Source organism: Perissodus microlepis, chromosome 23, assembly GCF_051167445.1.
Source record: "Perissodus microlepis isolate ML-2025 ecotype Zambia chromosome 23, ASM5116744v1, whole genome shotgun sequence".
In the NCBI taxonomy this organism is placed as follows: domain Eukaryota; kingdom Metazoa; phylum Chordata; class Actinopteri; order Cichliformes; family Cichlidae; genus Perissodus; species Perissodus microlepis.
In genome coordinates, this window is record NC_140482.1 from 877,295 (window position 1) to 897,951 (window position 20,657).

Consider the following 20,657-nt stretch of genomic DNA (forward strand, 5'->3'; position numbering starts at 1 on the left):
ACATGTAAAGTGACACAATGCATCATTAATGATATATCAGCATCAATGATAACTGAATAATAATAATAACCTGTCGATAAACTATTAACATAATCACATCAGTGGTTTATAACACAAAGATGTTTTTAATCTCCAGTCACATCAACAATACATTTGTTCAGCACTGCTCAAAATTCAGTCTTCCTGCTGCTTCTGATGAGAACATCAGGTTGTTGTTTTGGTGATTTCTCTCAGACGCTCCTTCGTTTCTGACCTCGCTGCCCTCTGCTGTGAATAAAGATGCTTCAGTCCTTCAATGAAAATAAGAAATAGTTTTATTTGATCACATGATTAAAGTACTCTGAGAAATAGCCTGGACAGAGGAAAGTGAGCAAAGTGTTTAAGTGTTTGTGGTTAGTGTTAGATTAGGCTTGAAATTAAAATGATAACAGAGTACTATGGACATTTATTAGAAGAAATGAAATATGAAAATAAAAAAGAGCCCGAAGGAAGATTAAAAAATGTCAACAGTGCAGAAAAACAGGATAAAGAGTGACTTACGCCTGACTGTCTCTGATCTTAGTTTCAGGTGTCTTATTTATCTTGAGATTCCTGTGTGAAAAACTGAAAAATTTTAAAACAGTTAAAGCTGCAGAAACATTTATCAGGAGAAAATGCAACACAGACACGTTTTAATACGATTACCTGTTGTGAGATTTTGTTCTATGATGGACAAAGATGAGTGCAGCAACACAACTAAAGCCAACCAGCAACACAGAGGACAGAATGACTGAAATCCTGATTGCTTTTGAGAAAACAGAGGAAAGAAGGAAAAATTAATTCAAACATAAAATAAAAAAAGATGGAAAAAAAACTGAACTCAAAAACATACAAATGTGAATTCACCTAAATTTCTGCGTTTAGATCCAAAGTCTTCATCTAGACCTGGAAAAAAAGGAAACATTACAATCACAGTGTAATCATCAATTATAAATCAGTGACTTTAAAAGAGTTTCTCACCATCATCATCATCATCATCATCATCATCACCACCATCATCAGAAAGGATCGTCACCATCACCTCTCTGTGAGGAGCAGAGAGCACTCGTGCTGCACATCCCACCTGTGTGCTGTTGTTACGTGAACCTGAGAGCACAGCTGTAGTGGTGACAGTGAATGTAGCGTTGGTGTTGGACACACTGACAGTGTTGTACTGTGAGAAGTTGAGGGCTTGTTGTGAGGCACTGAGTGTTACAGTGGGAGCAGGTCGACCAGTGGCTGAACAGGAAACAACCCACTCTTCAGTAGAGTTTGACTCTCTGACATCAACAACAGGTTCATGCAGCTCTGTGAAGGATCAGGAAATATCATCACATCAATCCACTATATTAGTTTTAGTCTCCTGTTGTTGGTTAAAGAAGGTTAAAGTTCTTACCATAGACTTGGAGGCAGGTTCTACCTGTGAAGGCTCCTTCAGGATAAGTGTTAAACAGACAGCGATAGCATCCTTCATCCTGCTCTGTTACATTCCTGACGACTATGGAGCAGTTCTGTAGTCCAGTGTATTTAAACTCAAATTTATCTTTAAAGCCATCATTCACTCTCTGACCAAAGTACTTGTTGTAGGTGGCAACATTTGTCTCAACATCTTGTGAGATTTTCTGCCATGTGACCTGAAGGACGTCTTTAGTCTCCAAGAGCTGACAGCTGAATTCAGCATCTTCTCCCACTGCTGCCAGCACAGTCTGCTGTGTTTGGACCACTGCTGTTAGAGCTGCACAAACAAATAGACATGTGAGGCATGAGCACCAAGTGTGTGTCTGCTACTTATCAGCTGCAATAAAACCTGTAGGCATCTCACTGTAAATTTTTCATAATCATGTTTTGAGTGTATTTTCGATTTCTTATGTTATATTGGAAGTCTGTTTACTTCTTGTTTGGTTATTATTAGTAAGGAGTTAGTTGAGTTTCAGTCTAGTTTAGGTTTTATCTATGTCCCCGTGTTTGTCAGTCTTTTTCTGTCTTTTGTGTCAGTCTTTCATGTGTTTCTTGTCTGCGTGTTTCAGGTTATCAAGCTTGTCTTCTCGTGTCCAGTCTCTCCAGGTTTCCTGCTTTATTTCGAGGAGTCTAGTGTTTCCATGTTCAGTGTGTTTTGTTTTACTTCCCCTTGTGGCGTAATGTTCATTTGTATCAGCTGTGTCTCCACTTCCCTCGTTACCTTTGTTTGGATTATTTCATAGTTACGTTGGTTGCATGTTCCTGTTCAGTTTCATGTCCATGTCCGTTGTCATCATTTTCATAGATAGTTTTAGTTTTTCCCAGTTTAGGTTTTAGTTTTGTTTCGCCCTAATGTCATCTTGCCTGGTTTTCTGTTTTTTGTGTCAGCCACAATAAAGGCTCACTTTTGGTTAAACTTCAGTACATTTCTCCTGTGCCTGCTTTTGACTCCGTTCCTTAAACACACGGCCGCTCAGCTGTGTCAAATGTTAAAAACATTGCCCCTTCAGTGGTCCTCTAGAAGTCTGGGGCCCGGTTCTCCTTCATGCTTGCTTCATAGGGTTTTTTAAATTAATTTGTGCTTCGTACACAACAACATTGGTACAATTAATGTTAAATATTCTTTTATTCTCCTTAACTCAAACACTATACTAAAATATAACGACAGCATCCATCTTGTCATAAAACGACTAAACAGCTGATACATGAACAAAATAACTCACAAGCTTTCAAATTTGAGCATTTTTATTTCCTTGAAATCAGGTTGCCCTCGTGTAAATGTGTTAATTTACATTCATTCAAGTGGCTACCAAGTGTTTTCTTCAAACAGGACACCTGACAAACAAAAAATGTCATATTTAACGATAAGTTCACATTTAATAATATCCAGAGTACCTTTTAGTTAGAATCACTGCCTTGTGGTAGTTTTGCCTCAGCCAAATGGTTAAGGTGTGGTTTACATCCATGTCTGTCCACTTATGATACAGTATACACATGTAGTCAGTTATAGCCAAACACATTTGATTACTGAATTACGTTCACTTCATTAATGAAGTGAACGTAATTCACATTTGTCTGAACATTTGTCCGAGATTAACTCTTTGGGGTCTTTACCTTACAATATAACATACTTGACTGTTTAAGTGGTGCTACATGATTAAAACTGAACAGATCTAAAGAAGATGTTCCTGAACTTTGGGTTTATGCGAACAGGACGGATGGATAACCACAGGACTTTTCCCCATATGATAACTAAAACACAAAATAAATTAAGACAGATTACTGTCCCAAACTTAAAGATAAAAGTTCATTTACTGGACTTGTTTTGTCAGTGAGGAGCAAAGTACAATTAGAAGTGCTTGTTCTGATGAAAAGTTAAACTGTAAACAGCAGCGTAGTGAATAAGGACCTGTGTCCACGAATCCTCAGCAGTGACAACACTTACATCATAGTTCAAAATCCTTAATGCACACCTTTTTCTCCACGGGGTTCAAATGCTCTTAGCTGTTTAAGTAGAGGAAAAAGTCTGACATATTTCATGATCATTAAATGTTAGACAAGGCTCTGAAAACAAGGTTACGGTTACAAACAAAAACCTCTGCTTGTGCGCACAGACCCTAAATCACAACAAATAAGACAATAGTAAGACAAATTACTACAAAGTGACACCAGAGGCTGGAGAAGAGCAAGCATAAAGTGACACATTGTGTGTGCACAATTTCTCTTGTTACCACTCTTCATATACCAGTGCGACAAAGTCCTGAATGCAGCCTGCATGTTAGTCCATCAAGGTCCATCTGAGCTTTAAATAAATCTCAGGCTCAGCCATTGAGACTAGTCGCAATTTATTCTGAGGAAAAAAAGAGAAAAAACAACGCATTTTTAAAAAGTTTGTATTTTTATAATTTTTTTACCTTGAACATAAACAACATAAACAAAAAAAGGATTAGGGCTGTGCGATATGACGATATATATCAGATGACGATATAAAACTGTCTATCATTTCATATTATACACTATTGTTTGTTTTGTGGTGTTGCAAAATAAACTGTTTACGGTAATATTTTTTTCATGATTTTGATGGTCACTGTAGTGGCTATATTATTTCTTAAAGTTCTCTCTTTCTCTTATACTTACAATAACTACACTATGGACGGACACGTGACTGTTTTTACGCGTACTTTCGTTACCAACAATGATGGTTAAACCATTGTGTGGCTCCGCCGTCCGCTTGTTTATTTTCCACATAAACCTTTCACAATAAAGCTCAAGTTTCTGTTGAGACTTTTCAAAATAAACTGAAATGATATACATTATTCTCAAACATAAAATTTCAGAATATGCATCAAACAAATGACCTCAAATAAAAACATCAAGTAACTATAAATGGCGCTTACAGTCACCACGCAGATGAAGGCACAGAGAATACCAGCATGGCCAGCGAGGATGAGGCAGAACCAGCTAGCTCCAAACAGAAGGACCAGTCAAAACAAGTCCAGGACCTTATTGTTAAACGAGGGGCTACCTCTGTAGCATGGACATGGTTTGGTTATGAAAAGTCTGACACGGACCAGAAAACTGTACTATGCAAATTATGCCACAAACTGGTCCCCACCACCACTCAAACACGACAAACCTCTTTAACCACCTACACAAGAATCACATGAAAGGGTTTCAAGAGAGTTTACAAATGAAAAGCAAAAAAGAGCTGTCAGGTGCTCAAAATAATCCTTAGACTCAAACGTTAGAACAGGGTTTTCCTTGCAGCACGCCGTGTAATAAATACTCAGAAAGAAAATGGCGGCCGTTTAAACTCATGTCTAGAAATGTATAGTTTCACGCATCGGTCAAAACACTCGACTCCAGGTACACGACGCCCAACTGAAAACACTTCACATAAGTCGGGTTGCCCGAGAATCACAGAATTTACAGAAAATGCACTATTTTGTGATATATATCGTTATCAGGAGAGATATGTCTTATATTGGGATGTGAGATTTTGGTCATATCACACAGCCCTACAAAGGATTATAATTCACGTAGAGTTGCATACACATAGCAGCATTCTGTTGCAACAAAAGCAGTTTATAATCAAAGTGACATACATACCTTGAAAAACTAAATCAACCACAACATTAAACTCACCTTGTTTCTGTAGAGAAGGTGATCAGGGTTTTTCTTCATTTCCTGAGACCAGCTGCTCTGGATCATCACCAGCTTGTATCTTCGTCTTTTTTTTCACTCGGGGAAGTCTTTCCTTTTCTTGGCCATTGCTCTGCACTGGAAAACCAAAGTGATCAAAGGTAAAATAAGGGATATTTTTCCACTGCAGGACTTAGAGTGCTTCAAGTAGTGATAGCTGTTGATCCATTTCTCAAATAATCTGTAAGGATCTGGATTTTTAAGAAAGATACAAATATCTCTGCTTATATTTGGCTAAAAGCTTGATATAGACACAACAGTTTATAATATGTCAGCATCCCCCACAAGGCATATAAATCCCCTGCACACCAGCACTGCGCTTAAATTATAGTTCAATGAAGAAATAGTTATTATTGATTTATTATTGAATTTTTTTAGTAATAATTATTAGTATTTAATCACATTAGCACAGTGGGGTGACAAAAACATTCCACATACTAGAAATGCTGCTCAGTATTTCATAAATTACATTTTCAACAAATGTTGGAGTAAAAACACAGTTACAGGGAAAATGTGTCTGTCTGTAAATATTAACTACACATTTCTATGTGTTACAAAATAGACATAATTGTAAATGTGCTGAGGTGAAACTATACTTTCAACAATATTACCACTACAGTCTGTTAACCACCGAAATAATCTATGCTGGTCAGCTAGCTAAAAGTCTTTACTTTAGCAGCCCAAATCAGAGGCTAACATTAGTAATACCCAGAGAGACACAGACAGCTAACTATAATATTTATGAAAACTGGTTCAGCCACTGAAGGGCAAAACTGGTGGTATCACAGTAAAAATTATTTTAACATTAACTAAAATGGAAAGCTTAAGTCATGTTAAACCTAAATAACGATTATTTAAAAAATGAGTCAGCAAAATATTCCTGACTTGTCTGGAGACAGCCGAAACCAGTTAACAAATAAATTAACAATTCTTTCTAAATAAAAATACGTGGTCTTTTGAAAAACATTATTTTAATAAAAGAAAACATGAGTTTTAATACTTACCACAGAAATTTTAAGGCTCTTGCTCTTACTTTTCCCTCCTTTTTGGGTTCTTTTTCCCACAATGCATTGCAGTAGTTGAGACATACAGAACAATACCTGTAAATGACTAATACGGAAAATTCCTTCACGTTTATACAGTAGATTGTACTGTATTTTTTTTTTTTACAGTGTATAACAATCAAGTGGACCAGTAAAGCATAAGGTCCACTTGGGAAAATAAATCTGCTGGCCATTTTTCTTGGCTTTCAGACAGTAATTCTGATTACTACAGTTCTGGACAGGACAGGGAAAAAATAATGATAATAGTAATTCTTAGTTGTAGTATGAAAATGGCCTATCTCATATTTTGCTATCTAACATAAAAAGTGGGAATCAATTAAACATTATGTTTTTACAAAATGAACAATACTCATACTGTATCAAACATCTCCTGACTGCTGAAGATTTTAATGAATACTAGAATGGTGTATTGGGTATACTCCAGTGATAATGTTGTAGAGTAAAAAAAAAAATATGGGAAGAGAAAATTAATTAACAAACATGTTCACTAAACCAGTATTAAGAACAGTTTTTTCTTCCGTGTGGAGCATCAGCTGCAGTAAACGCTTAATGAAAATGATCCATATTCACAGAAATAAAATCTAATGTCTCCACTGCTCATATGTATAGAATCTCTCATGGCTTCAGATGAAAAACAAAAATCATACTTGTGACCTCTTTGAGATCAGTTTCTAATAATTACGAGTGAAACGTTTTTTCTTCTCCTATCCACAAAACACAGCTTTAAAAACAAAACGGAGAATACTGAACACAGCTTACCTTCAGAACAGACCATTAGAAGAGAAAGCAAATATATAATCGCACCATCCGCCATGCTGTAAAGAGAGTAACACGAGCTGTTTCTATAGTGTGCGTTTGGTATTTTAAAGACATAAAAAGAAAATTACATTAAGTGGTTCTTACATATGAGGTGGGGGGGATTCCACGCAGTTGTGGAGTTTTTCTGTGTTGTTTTTGCTCACGTGTAGTGTTGACTCATTTTTTAGAAACTTTATTTCACCACAGCAGCAAGTTTATTTATTCCAGGTAGATAAAAAATAACCCATATTCAGTCTGTAGTGAACGTTACGATGTATTATTAGGGGCAAATTAAGAAGAAAAAAAATTGATGTTGAGAATAAAGTTCAAATCATGACATGCCTACAACGCCTTGGGATTGTCACGAGGTGTTCTCTGTGAAGAAAAACCCCTTCTAAAACCAGAAGATCAGTGGAGGATTCAAGGCAATAGAGAATATAAAAACTAAGTTTCTAAAAAATAAATTATTTCACATGAAAACAACAATAAAATCCCCACAGGGGCAAGGCTCCGAACTCCGCTATCCTGTGCTCAAAGGTGCGTGTCTCCTGTCTCGTTGTCTCTCGAGATAGGACGTCCTTCTGTCACTGAACTGCTCACCACCGAGGCTGTTTCTCAAGACTAAATACAAAATTCACAGGAATTATGTACAGATTTATTTCTTTATTACAAATGATCAGGAACAACCAAGAGAACAAGAATATAACTCAAGCTGAGGAAACCGGGAACCGAAATGCCCTGGGAAGCTGTGATCGGGACAGTGGGAAGCTGCAACAGAAAGCGGAGAGTCAAAACTAAACAATAATTAGAATGCTGCGGCTTACAATCAGAGTCAGACCGTGGGGCTCGGAGGGGAGGGAGGGTGTCCGTGGGAGCAGGGCTGGGACCCAAAGGGGGAAAAAATATATACAGTGCTTATTTCTGAAGAAATTATAATAGGACCCTGAAAAAAAATTACTATGTACAATAATGGATTTCTATACATTTTACATCAGATGAAAAAGTTTGTTGTAATATTCAGATAATTATTTATTAAAAGCGAGACATTTTAAATGAGAATAAGAAAGAAAAGTATTTCTTTGTTCCCCCTCTCCCTGTTAATGCCCCACCTGGCCCCCTGGTGAAATTTGCTAGACCTGCGCAACCAGCTGTCAGCTACAAAAGATCCTGGTGTTATTTGTCTCTCAGAAACAGTTCATAACTTCCCTTCAACTCATTCATGTCACGTAAAAGGTAAACCTGTTTCTCCATCACCTGCTCAGCTCTCATGATCCAGTAAGGACATCTCCTGGTTTCCTGGTTTCTTCCTGCTTCCCTCTCACCACATAACCAAACCGACATCATGACCAGCAGCTTTTACAGCTGTGGCTCCAGCAAACATCAGCTGATACTAGAAATTAATATTAAACAAATTCTAATAACAGCTGATCAAGCTTAAACGTGCTGCTGTTGTTTAGCGCGACTTCCGCTGGTTTCCTCTTTCTGGCGCAAAGTGGGCGATAAACAAACAAGAGAGAAAAGCCGATCAGCTGATCATTGATCAGTTTCATGATTGAAATAACAGGGGAGAGGGAGAGAGAATGAGAAAAGAAGAAACAGCTGCAGCATAAAGACACAGAATAAATCCAGCTTTGTGTCTTTTTCATTCTAGCTGAAGTACGGGACAAATCTCGTTCTGTTTTAGCTCAACACGAATATTTTCTCTGAATACCAGACAATTCCGTTTTTACGGGAGGGTTGGAAACTAATTAACCTTATGAATAAAATAAATTTTAACATCGGTAACATCCTGGCACCCACCCAGCTGTATAGAAACTCCGTCATGCTAGCTAGTACACGTACGAGTTATTGTAACTGACTGTAAAAAAAGTCAGCATAACGAAAATAAACTCCACCTAAACTTTATATCTGACCCAGATAGACTGCAGGTCATAACTTCTCAGTTTCCCTGACACTCGGACCGACACCAGCGGCCGCCTCGGGTCTCTCCTCCTCCTGCCTCACCTTTCCGCCATCCACCTGCCAGCATATTGCACCTGCTGGCCTCCACCACTTGCTAATGTTACTCAATCTGTGGAAGCTCCGCAATAGCCACCACCAAACAATTGAGTCATTTTTACACATCTCCCATCTGGCCAATCCACCACCTTTCAATGTTTACACCATCATGAAAAAAAAACAAAAAACACCTCGGCCCATAAAAATGAAAAACCACAATCGGCCCACCTGGCAAATGCCCGGTATGCTCGATGGCCAGTCCAGCTATGCGTGGGAGAAAATCTGAGGAGGAAGAAACGGGGACTGAACGAGTTCTCTTGTGAATAAAGCAGGCAGGAGATGTCTTTGATTGCACAAGGGCGTAACATTAACACGGGTCAGAACACACGAATAAACAAAGAGCTTATAGGCGAGCCAAATCATCACTAAGCGTGACTAACGGATTAGCGAGGAGCAACCGTTCGTGTTGGTGAAATAGTTCTCCGGCAATTGCCTGGGATGGAATACAGGTGCGATGCTGATGGCCCAACCCGCGGGCGTGACCACCCGAACACTCCCCGGATACTGTCCCCACAGACCATGACATAAACTGCAAGAGTAAAACACTCAAAATTGGAAAAATATATGTTTAACACCCCCCCCCCCAAAAAAAACCCCAACAACAAAACAAAACAAACAACAAAACACGGCAACGCACGCAGAACACGCAAATTCCAGAAAATCTACCCTCCCCCCAATGACATCATTACAACATTGCCTTAATATTAGCTTTAAAATCAACTTTTTAGTTGTATGACCTATTCCAAATTCACGATCACAGATTTCGATATAATATACCTTTATTCATGAAATCTGAGGTAAAAGCTTAGTCACGTTCACTAGAATTTTCCAAAGTAAGCTACATGATAATTGTAGTAAAGCGGATGACACACAGATGATCAAATGACCAAGCAGTTAAAGTAGCATTATCCAATATAGACACTGGACAGTCTTTGTGCCACTCCATAAACTCTCTTCATTCTCCCTCTCTCTTTTTGCCTTTGTTCTTTCACACCCAAATTAACGATGAAACAGAATTTACAAAATAATAAAACAAAGTGATCTGTGTCTATTTATAGCAATATTCAAACTGAATAGTCTCCTCTGGCCATTGACATCATTTGGATTCACCTCACTGTAAAATCTAATTTTTACTAAAGCTCACTTAAGATAACTTATTCATTCTGAGTATCTGGAGCTGTAAACAAACACTGAAGCTTTTGTTTTCCTGTAATGCTGGGCATTTACTAAAGTCAGCATTAACATTCAGACGTTATTCTAAGTTTCGCAAACCGTTACTAAATCCGGCCCCAGATACTACTCTTAGAGCTGACTTTAATTTTCCACTTAAGTTGCAGACTTGCATTTTTTTTCGTTGGCTGACAATACTGGAATAGTCAGCTGGGGCCCATTATCGGACATCACGCGCACAGAGACTGCGTCATCTCAGGGTTTTTTCTCTTTCCTCTGCCACAGGTCTGAGTCTCTCCCTCCCTCTCTCTCTCTTTCTCTCTCTTTCACACACACACGCACACACACGCGCGCTATCACTCGTGCTTCGCGGACTTACCCGGAAACTTCCTCTTGCACAGTCTAGTTGCTTAGTTTAGTTTCTCAGAACTAGATTTGCGTGGGCAGCCTGAAACTGATGACTTATTGTGTGGTTGGTTTGCGGTCTGCTTCTCGTTTACATTTTGGCCGGGGCACCCATCTCTGTTTTTTTGTTTTTCTTCGTCCATTTTAGTAACTATCGCTAAAAGCTTGTTGAATCTGTCCTTTGGGACATTAAACGACATCGGACAACAACACATTCTCCAACACAAGCTGACTCTAGACTGGAAAGATCGAGCGCTGATGTCTCCTGACATACGAAAATTTAGGCAGACTGACGGTCAGTGCTTCTTTCTGTTGTCAAAACGGAGTCAGAGGTTCGATTTAAATCAGACTAGTTTGCTTTTTTTGGCTGGCTGTACTGACATGCTGCAATAGTATTTTAATTTGAGGCTTTCGGTCTCATCCTTGTTGAACGTAAAATTTAAATAACGTCACTCCGAGTCTTTAATAAGCTGCCAATTTGAGAAACTTTACAGCACGTTACTCATTATTATCCCCTATTCACTGTACAGCGGAACATCCCGAAGCACTTCAGGCTTATTAACACTCTGAGCCAGAGTTTAACAAGTTTAATTCTGTGCTGCTGTTTCTGTTGTAGTCCTAAATTTTAGTGTTACAATATAACAGTAGCACCCAACCCAACACCACAACTGAAGGGTGTCATGATCTGGATGTATGACTGGAAAATTTCTAGTGATGGGATTTCCGGCTCTTTTTAGAGAACCGGCTCTTTTGGCTCCCAACCGGCTCTTGAGGTTGTTTTGTTGCTTTAATTAATTTATTATTAACAACAACATAAAATTATGCACAAAAGGAATTACTAATGTAAAAAAACCTGTGGTTTTATTTATATATGTTTATATATAAATATATGCGGTGGCCCCTTGAGACAAAGCACGTACAAACTCCCAAACACATTTCTAGCGTTAACTGAACTTCCAAAACAGAGCTACCTAGATCACTTAAATTACACAATTGAAAGCATATGTGTATTGTTTGTGTATTTATACACAAGCACTCATATATATTCAAATAATTTAAAAAATGTTCATTTACCTGTTACTACCACACACTACCACACAACACTGCGCCTAGCATCCTGGAGCACTTCTGTTGTGTTTTGTACGTGCTTCGGAGTTTTTAACTGTTTTGGATTTTGGATGTTTTTTTACGTGCTTTGTCTGTAGGGGCCACCGTAAATATTCTTTTATTTATTCACTCCACATAAAATGTAATAAATAAATCATACGATACAAAAACCAACTATTCACATTTCAACTTTTAACTGTTTAAATTTTCAGCTTTTTGCTTTTAAACAAATTTAAAGTGAAACAACACAAAACACTGCAAACCACAACACAATTAAATATAAATTAAAATATGAAAACAAAAAGAAGATGCACATTCTCTGTCATATGGGCCTGCATGAATAAACTTTCTGAATCCTTTATCATCCGCAACTGAAAACAGTTGTGGATGATTAGGCTACTATACCTTTCTAATGTGACGTTGTTGTCCCTGGCTCTTTCTCTGTCTCTCCCTCCCGCTCTGTTCCTGTGCTACTGCGAGTGTAACTACCGCCCCTCCCCCCCCTTCCCAGCGCAAAGCACAAGGCTCCATGCGTGCAGAGTGAAGCGGAAAAAAAGTGCGAGAGAGGGGGTGAGAGAAAGAAAAAAAAAATCCACGGCTCCCAATAAGGAACCAGCTCGCCTCGTTCACTTCAAAGACTTGGCTCTAAGAGCCGTTTCGTTTGCAACTGACACATCACAAAAAATTTCATCAGGCACCTGAGTTCCTTGGTCTCCACCCCTGGGCGGAGCCAGCATCTCTCCTGCAATCCCGCACACCTGAAGCTGATTCTGGGTAATAAGTTTGAGGTTTTAAGGTCCACTCAGACTCTCCTTTACCGCCAGTTCGTCATCGACTTCACGTTGGTGTCTGTTTTAGCAGTAGGTTTTGACTAGTGATGGCCAAATGAAGCTTTCTGAAGCTTGTATTGAAAAACGGTTCATTACTCGAAGCTTTTCAACACAGTCCTCTCTGGTGGCCAAAAATATGAAGAGCAGCTTGAATCCACAAAATAAAACCAACTGCTTCATTATGATTGCCCACTCTACAGAGTGGAATTCTTTCTGATATTGGGCCGCTGTTGTGTTGCTTTGAACGTGTATTCTTTGGTGGTAAAAAAAAAATGTGTTTTATTTGTTTAATAAATAATTTTGACCAGTAAACTCTCCTTGTTTAAACATGCGCCATGGTGTGGTCTTTCTTTGCTTGTGACTTCTTCATGTTGGTAAATACAATAATTGAAAAATACCACATTATATATAAGGTACAACACATTATGGAGTAGGCTTCTGCTGTGAGGTCTCCATGCACTTGTGCAAGTGCTAGACGGGTATATTTATAAAGAATATTATATTAGGGAAATTTTCCAAGACATATTTTTGACCTGGGGGTAGAATTGATTGTGAACTGGAAAGGGAAAATGCTTATGAACTTGCAAATTAAAAACATGATGCATTTAAAGTAGCCCTTTTTCATTTTTATTTAAGAAGAGAATTTGTTCTAGTGTGCGATGGCCGAACCTGCTCCTTTTCGTGGAGATAATTTCTCGTGCCTTAAGGAAAATCCCTTCACATGGCACAGAGGAGGCTGGAGTGCAGAGAAACTGGTAGAGATGCAGTTATACAGTATACCTGGGCCCCACAAACTATCAGATAAAGAGAATAAATGAATTCAATTGCTGCACATTTGGCAGACTAACATTTTCAGATTAATTAAACAATAAAATATATATTTTTACAACATTACATGTAAAGAGTCAAGTGGAAGTTTTTCTAAAGTTATTTAATGATATTTATATTATGGAAGCAGATTTTTGACATTTTACTTTTTTCCCGTTTTCAGATCAAAGAAACACGCACAAAACAAAAGCAAACAGCAAGAACACAAAGCTGGAAAACCCACCCGATTGACAAAAATCAACTCGCAATTCTCCCACACAACAGAACCACCTCTATTCCTTGCTGGCTCCAAATCTCTCAGTGGAATGATCAGTGGTTCGCTATCTGTCACTCCACAAATCCCGCGAATGATTCATTTCCTAACACACTGTGTGCTCTCTGTCACTTTAACACTGTGCTGTGAGAAAGTAACATGTGTTATTATGGTGACGTTACCGCGGGAAAAGCATTTTTGCAGCTCAGTGTTGAAGCTGCAGTTCACAACAAAGGTTTGCATGTTTTCGCTGTAACATGTGAAGCTTAGCACAATCCTATATTTTAAAGTGTGTGACATTTGCCAAGTATAAAAGGTCTTTTATAGCGGGTTTTCCTCGCTTACGGCCATACCACCCTGAACGCGCCCGATCTCGTCTGATCTCGGAAGCTAAGCAGGGTCGGGCCTGGTCAGTACTTGGATGGGAGACCGCCTGGGAATACCAGGTGCTGTAAGCTTTTGCACTTCCACACACAAACTGCAGAGGGCGCCGCTGCTCACTCAGTGGAGGCAGCTTCAGGAAAAGCTTCATGACAACGCTCCTGATTGCATTTCGCTTTTGTGCAAAACAAAACAAAAAAACAACAAGAACGAAATATTTAGGAAATACACAAACTTATTTATTCTGTAAATGTAGAAAATGTCTGTGGCTAGTCCGTCTGGGCTCAGTAGAGAGGAACTTGTTAACCTTGTAGTGTGCAGCGGGCACAGTGTCAACCTGACACCCATGTGCATCGAGTTTTATCTCTTATTGGCTGCCGACTGCGGCCCCGAAGAATACTGAATAAATGCGCATCAGTGTGCTACCCTGAGCAGGGAACACGATATCATGGAGTTTCTAACACGGAGCAAGGTGAAGGTGACGCTACTATGCAGGACCGCCCCTGCTTAGCTTCAGAGATCAGATGAGAACAGGCTGGTATGGCCGTAAGCGAGAGGCTTCCTCGAGAACGGGGTTCATGTAGATACTGTAACCCATTTATTGGGATTTAAAAAACAATTTAGAGTGAAGGATATTGATTAGTTTCTACTTTTATTTTTAACAGCTGCACATGACAGCACAGTTATAATGCATACTTAATGCTGCAATATTCACGTCATAAACAATTGTGAGTGTTTGCACAAAAACATCTACAGGTGCTCTGTGCACGTACGGTGATATTGATGTAACGCTTGAAGAATTTGACATTACTACATCAGTGGAAGAGCTCTTTGCGCAAGACTCACTAACCATCCTATTAGAAAATGAGCTTAAAGAGTGCCTCAGATCCGTTTCAACATTTAAACTGTCATTTGTGTGTTGAAGTGCAAAAGCTTATGGCACCTGGTGTTCCCAGGCGGTGTCCCATCCAAGTACTGACCAGGCGTGAATGTTACACATACTTAAAGAAAGTTTACAACGAGCGAGATGTACAGACAATAGCCAAACACGGGTAAATGTGTAGTAAATGGCAGTGCAGTAAATCTGCCTAGTATGATATTAAATACACTTACTACTTCATATATGTCAGATCGTTTGTAACGAGCCACGGAAAGCAGTTGTAGCCACTGAAAAGACTAGAAATGGGCGTAATACATTAGATGTCGGCTAGCGCGCGGCTAACATTTACCACAAAGAAAAAGGGTTAAACGCGCTATTCAGCGTCGTGTAATTTCCGCTAAATCCAGACTCTGTAAGTTAACGTAAACACAGAAGAAATGCCAGTTTCCATTAAAAAAAATAGCGGACTTGCTGGCTTCTTCGCCCTTCCGCTGCGTGTTGTTGTTGTTTTGGTGACGCAACTTCCGCCGAACAGACGATTGGTCGTCTACAGTGGGATTCGGCGCTCCTATTGGCCCGAGTCTACAGTGTCTACGCTCACCGTAGACTCCGGGCCAATGAAAAGACGTAACGGTCTACACACAGCGTAGACTTTGCACTACCGTAGTAGAAACATTGATCGGCAACCCTTTGATTGGTCGGCGAAAATGTCGAAGGAGCGCGCTCAGTATTTTTCGGCAGCAGAGCAAGAACTCTTGATTGAGGGATTTCAGGAGTTTCAGAGTTGAATTAAAACGCAATTCCCTTGCTTCCCTTGCTTTTGCAGCCTTTGCAGTGTTCCCCACTGCAAAGGCTGGCAGAAAGTTGCTGACAAATTAAACTCGTAAGTAATTTAATAATAATAATAATGGATTGGATTTATATAGCGCTTTTCAAGGCACCCAAAGTGCTTTACAATGCCATTATTCATTCACTCTCACATTCACACACTGGTGGAGGCAGCTACGGTTGTAGCCACAGCTGCCCTGGGGCAGACTGACAGAAGCGAGGCTGCCATATCGCGCCATCGGCCCCTCTGGCCAACACCAGTAGGCGGTAGGGTAAATTTATTATATTATATCCTCTTTCACATTAGAGCCACAACAGGACCCACTAGAACATGGGAACAAGTAAAAGTGAAATATAAGAATATTCTACAGAATGGTAATATTTATCACTTATATTGCTTTTAGTCTCTTGAAAAGAGACCCTGAAATAATCTGTTTGTTTGTTTATAACAGCAACCAAGAAAAGGGCAGAGCAAAAAAAGACAGGTGGTGGTCCTGCACCCCCTCATCAACAAGTTGGTTAAGTAAATAATACCCTCACGGGAAAATCGATATCTCTCTATGAGCACACTGTCGCGCTGAGCTAAAGGATCCTGTCTATCCCGCAATATACGCTGAATTCTGAAAACTCTCCTTATCAATCTTGCACCTTCCGCAATGGGTTGCTCGCGTACAAACGGACAGGACATGGCTGCGACAGACTTCCCAAATCCACCTTCGCTTTTATAGCCGTGGTCTCTCATCTTGATTACACGAAGTAATTTACTATTACTACTCTAAAATATGAATTACATCTGAAATAATCAAATACATGAAATAGAATGATTAATAGTACACTTCCCTTTTTTTAGGAAATGACCTGTATGTATCTGTATGAAATCAATAAAAGAATCAAATACTGCATTATCTTTAGTTACATTGATAATATTTATTTATGGAAAAACAGTGGAAAAATATCACTGTTGCTTTCGTATAGATGAAGCGGACATACCTGAGTGGCCGCGATCTAATCCTGTTTACATAAAGTATGCCTGCTCCCAAGCAGGTTTACTTGCTATGACAGCAAGTCCCGGATGAGCTTCGGAGAACCGAACGATCCAAGATCACGCGAAATCGTCAACAATCAAATCCAGCTAACTTACTTAGCGAGGTACGAAGAACGGACCCCAGACCTCAGCCTGACTGACATGTTGTTGTACTATCTGCTGTGACCCCCCCCACCCACCAAAAAAATAAAAAATAAAAAAAATTGCACAAGTTTATCTTATGCTGTGCCATTCTAACTATAACGGCAGTAGTTTAGATTCTGTGTACACTGCTGTCATCACTTATTATGAACTCCTGCTCATGACTTCAAGCTTGGTTTGTTTGTTTGTTTTTTTTGAAGTAGCCATGGAAAACATGCTTACTCCATAAACAGGATTTTTTTTTGTGAATTTAATATTTAATCTAAAAAATATTTCGAACATGAAATAATATTGCTGTCATTATATTTTCAATCGGTAAATAAGTAATTTAAATAAACGTCAAAACGAAGTCTAGCAACCAGGAGGGAATCTGTAACATTACAAAAGTTGTTTTTTTGTTTGTTTGTTTTTTTAATATATATATATATAAAGGGTGTATCTATTTTAGCTGTCGTTGTCCTTGGGCAAGACACATACCTACCGCCTACTGGTGATGGCCAGAGGGGCCGATGGCGCGATAAGGCAGCCTCGCCTCTGTCAGTCTGCCCCAGGGCAGCTGTGGCTACAACTGTAGCTGCCTCCACCAGTGTGTGAATGTGAGAGTGAATGGATAGTGGAATTGTAAAGCGCTATATAAATGCAATCATTATTATTATTATTATTATTATTATCAGTATTTGTTTATTAAATATTACAAGTTCTGAATTTTCAAAGATTTCCCATAGATCAACTAAAACTGACGAGGCATTTTGGATTCCAAATTATAATATTGGTCTTGAAAGCGAGCGTAATGATTCAACAGCATAACTTTGTAATGGAATGAAAATTACCTTTTGAAAAGACCGCCAGTAAACAAGCAAAACATAAAAATTTGTCATCCTGAAAAATTTAAATAAGGTGCCAATAAATACTTTTACTTAACAGATGGGAACCACTCAAGTTCTAAAACATAATTTAGTAGTCAAGAACGGGAAATAATCTCTGCTACAATGGGCATATAAAAATGGAGGGATAAAATAATTCAGTGTCCCACAGGGATAAAATACAAAGTCCAAAGCCAGGGCTAGCTAAGCCACAAATCACTTACACTTCACAGGTTGATAACTTCTCCTGGTAACAATAGTTACCATGTGCGTAGCAGGCTGGCAATTATACGGGCCTCAGGGAGGTATTGTAGGCCGTGGCACATAGACAGAAAATATCGCAGCGGCGTTTGCAGTGTGGGCTGTAAGAAGAGTATGAATGTAATCAAACAAGCAATACCACCTCCAGACGAAAGCACAGAAATATGGAGGTGAATTAATATGCAGGTGATTCCAGGGAAACTCAGGAAAAATGCACACGCAATAAGCTTTTCCAAAAAAAATATCCACACCAAAACCCGACGGCAACCTTTTATCCACAAAAGAGGGTTTTGTTCTGGCACAAAACATTAGTTTGTCTGGCCGTGGACATATATAATTATCTGATTTGGTTACATTTGTGTTTGTTAATAAATGTAGTGATACTCTATCATATCAACAGGGGCAATTTTCTTCTCTATAATGAGAGAAAGGCTGTGCACATGTTAGCACAGATATAACAGCAGGATACAAACTCGTGAGAAATTAATAATAAAAAAAAAATCACAGATATTATGGAAAGGAAATAATTTCTGTGATCCATTGTCACCTTGCTGAGGAGAATCAGCCATTTCCACAGAAATGGTTCAAATACAGGGAGTGCAGAATTATTAGGCAAGTTGTATTTTTGAGGAATAATGTTATTATTGAACAACAACCATGTTCTCAATGAACCCAAAAAACTCATTAATATCAAAGCTGAATGTTTTTGGAAGTAGTTTTTAGTTTGTTTTTAGTTTTAGCTATTTTAGGGGGATATCTGTGTGTGCAGGTGACTATTACTGTGCATAATTATTAGGCAACTTAACAAAAAACAAATATATACCCATTTCAAATATTTATTTTTACCAGTGAAACCAATATAACATCTCCACATTCACAAATATACATTTCTGACATTCAAAAACAAAACAAAAACAAATCAGCGACCAATATAGCCACCTTTCTTTGCAAGGACACTCAAAAGCCTGCCATCCATGGATTCTGTCAGTGTTTTGATCTGTTCACCATCAACATTGCGTGCAGCAGCAACCACAGCCTCCCAGACACTGTTCAGAGAGGTGTACTGTTTTCCCTCCTTGTAAATCTCACATTTGATGATGGACCACAGGTTCTCAATGGGGTTCAGATCAGGTGAACAAGGAGGCCATGTCATTAGTTTTTCTTCTTTTATACCCTTTCTTGCCAGCCACGCTGTGGAGTACTTGGACACGTGTGATGGAGCATTGTCCTGCATGAAAATCATGTTTTTCTTGAAGGATGCAGACTTCTTCCTGTACCACTGCTTGAAGAAGGTGTCTTCCAGAAACTGGCAGTAGGACTGGGAGTTGAGCTTGACTCCATCCTCAACCCGAAAAGGCCCCACAAGCTCATCTTTGATGATACCAGCCCAAACCAGTACTCCACCTCCACCTTGCTGGCGTCTGAGTCGGACTGGAGCTCTCTGCCCTTTACCAATCCAGCCACGGGCCCATCCATCTGGCCCATCAAGACTCACTCTCATTTCATCAGTCCATAAAACCTTAGAAAAACCAGTCTTGAGATATTTCTTGGCCCAGTCTTGACGTTTCAGCTTGTGTGTCTTGTTCAGTGGTGGTCGTCTTTCAGCCTTTCTTACCTTGGCCATGTCTCTGAGTATTGCACACCTTGTGCTTTTGGGCACTCCAGTGATGTTGCAGCTCTGAAATATGGCCAAACTGGTGGCAAGTGGCATCTTGGCAGCTGCACGCTTGACTTTTCTCAGTTCATGGGCAGTTATTTTGCGCCTTGGTTTTTCCACACGCTTCTTGCGACCCTGTTGACTATTTTGAATGAAACGCTTGATTGTTCGATGATCACGCTTCCGAAGCTTTGCAATTTTGAGACTGCTGCATCCCTCTGCAAGATATCTCACTATTTTTGACTTTTCTGGGCCTCTCAAGTCCTTCTTTTGACCCATTTTGCCAAAGGAAAGGACGTTGCCTAATAATTATGCACACCTGATATAGGGTGTTGATGTCATTAGACCACACCCCTTCTCATTACAGAGATGCACATCACCTAATATGCTTAATTGGTAGTTGGCTTTCGAGCCTATACAGCTTGGAGTAAGACAACATGCATGAAGAGGATGATGTGGACAAAATACTCATTTGCCTAATAATTCTGCACTCCCTGTATAACTAGCAGCTCGATCAGATTCCAAAATACATGTGAAACAAACTGTTAGAAATAAGTCAACTTCTGATTTACACTACACCGGACAAGCGATTTAACTGTTAAAGTCAACATAAACTGGTGCTTCACGCCACAATGAAGCACCAGTCTGTTGCAGTTTCATCTCTGTATATGTAAAGCTGGAAAAGGAGCACCCTAGAAAAAGGGGGAAAACAGTTTATTCATCTCAAAGGACGTGTTTAGACCGCACTAGCTGAATTCGGCATCTTCTCTCAGCACAGTCTGCTGAGTTTGTCTCTGACAGAAATTTACAGATGTGATGACTGAACTAATCTCTACAAAACAACAGGGAGGGGAAAAAGGCTTCAGATCAATGTTCATTTAATCATTCACTATTTTGGTCAGGGGACTAA

The 20,657-nt window shown here is 39.3% G+C and overlaps 1 protein-coding gene and 1 non-coding gene across 2 annotated transcripts; one reads left to right on the forward strand and one right to left on the reverse strand.

The window, feature by feature from the left end:
• LOC146360611 (OX-2 membrane glycoprotein-like) lies at positions 1-7,149 on the reverse strand. Its single transcript, XM_084922498.1, has 7 exons — positions 7,002-7,149; positions 1,415-1,753; positions 1,000-1,326; positions 886-924; positions 685-784; positions 541-591; positions 1-290 (listed from the first exon to the last, which is right to left on the reverse strand). Exons 1-7 carry the CDS (start codon positions 7,054-7,056, stop codon positions 158-160), a joined length of 1,044 nt encoding a protein of 347 aa, XP_084778624.1. The 5' UTR covers positions 7,057-7,149; the 3' UTR covers positions 1-157.
• Positions 7,150-14,030: 6,881 nt separating this feature from the next.
• Positions 14,031-14,149, forward strand: LOC146360612 (5S ribosomal RNA). The gene has a single exon (XR_014799558.1). It is a non-coding gene; the product is annotated as a 5S ribosomal RNA (ribosomal RNA).
• Positions 14,150-20,657: the final 6,508 nt, after the last annotated feature.

Excerpts from the sequence above, each read along its gene's own strand:
- LOC146360611 (XM_084922498.1), bottom strand. The coding sequence starts at position 7,056 with ATGGCGGATGGTGCGATTATATATTTGCTTTCTCTTCTAATGGTCTGT. Across the intron at positions 1,327-1,414 it reads AACCTGCCTCCAAGTCTATG|AGCTGCATGAACCTGTTGTT; the intron begins GTAAGAACTTTA and ends GATCCTTCACAG. Across the intron at positions 925-999 it reads TGATGATGATGATGATGATG|GTCTAGATGAAGACTTTGGA; the intron begins GTGAGAAACTCT and ends CTTTTTTTCCAG.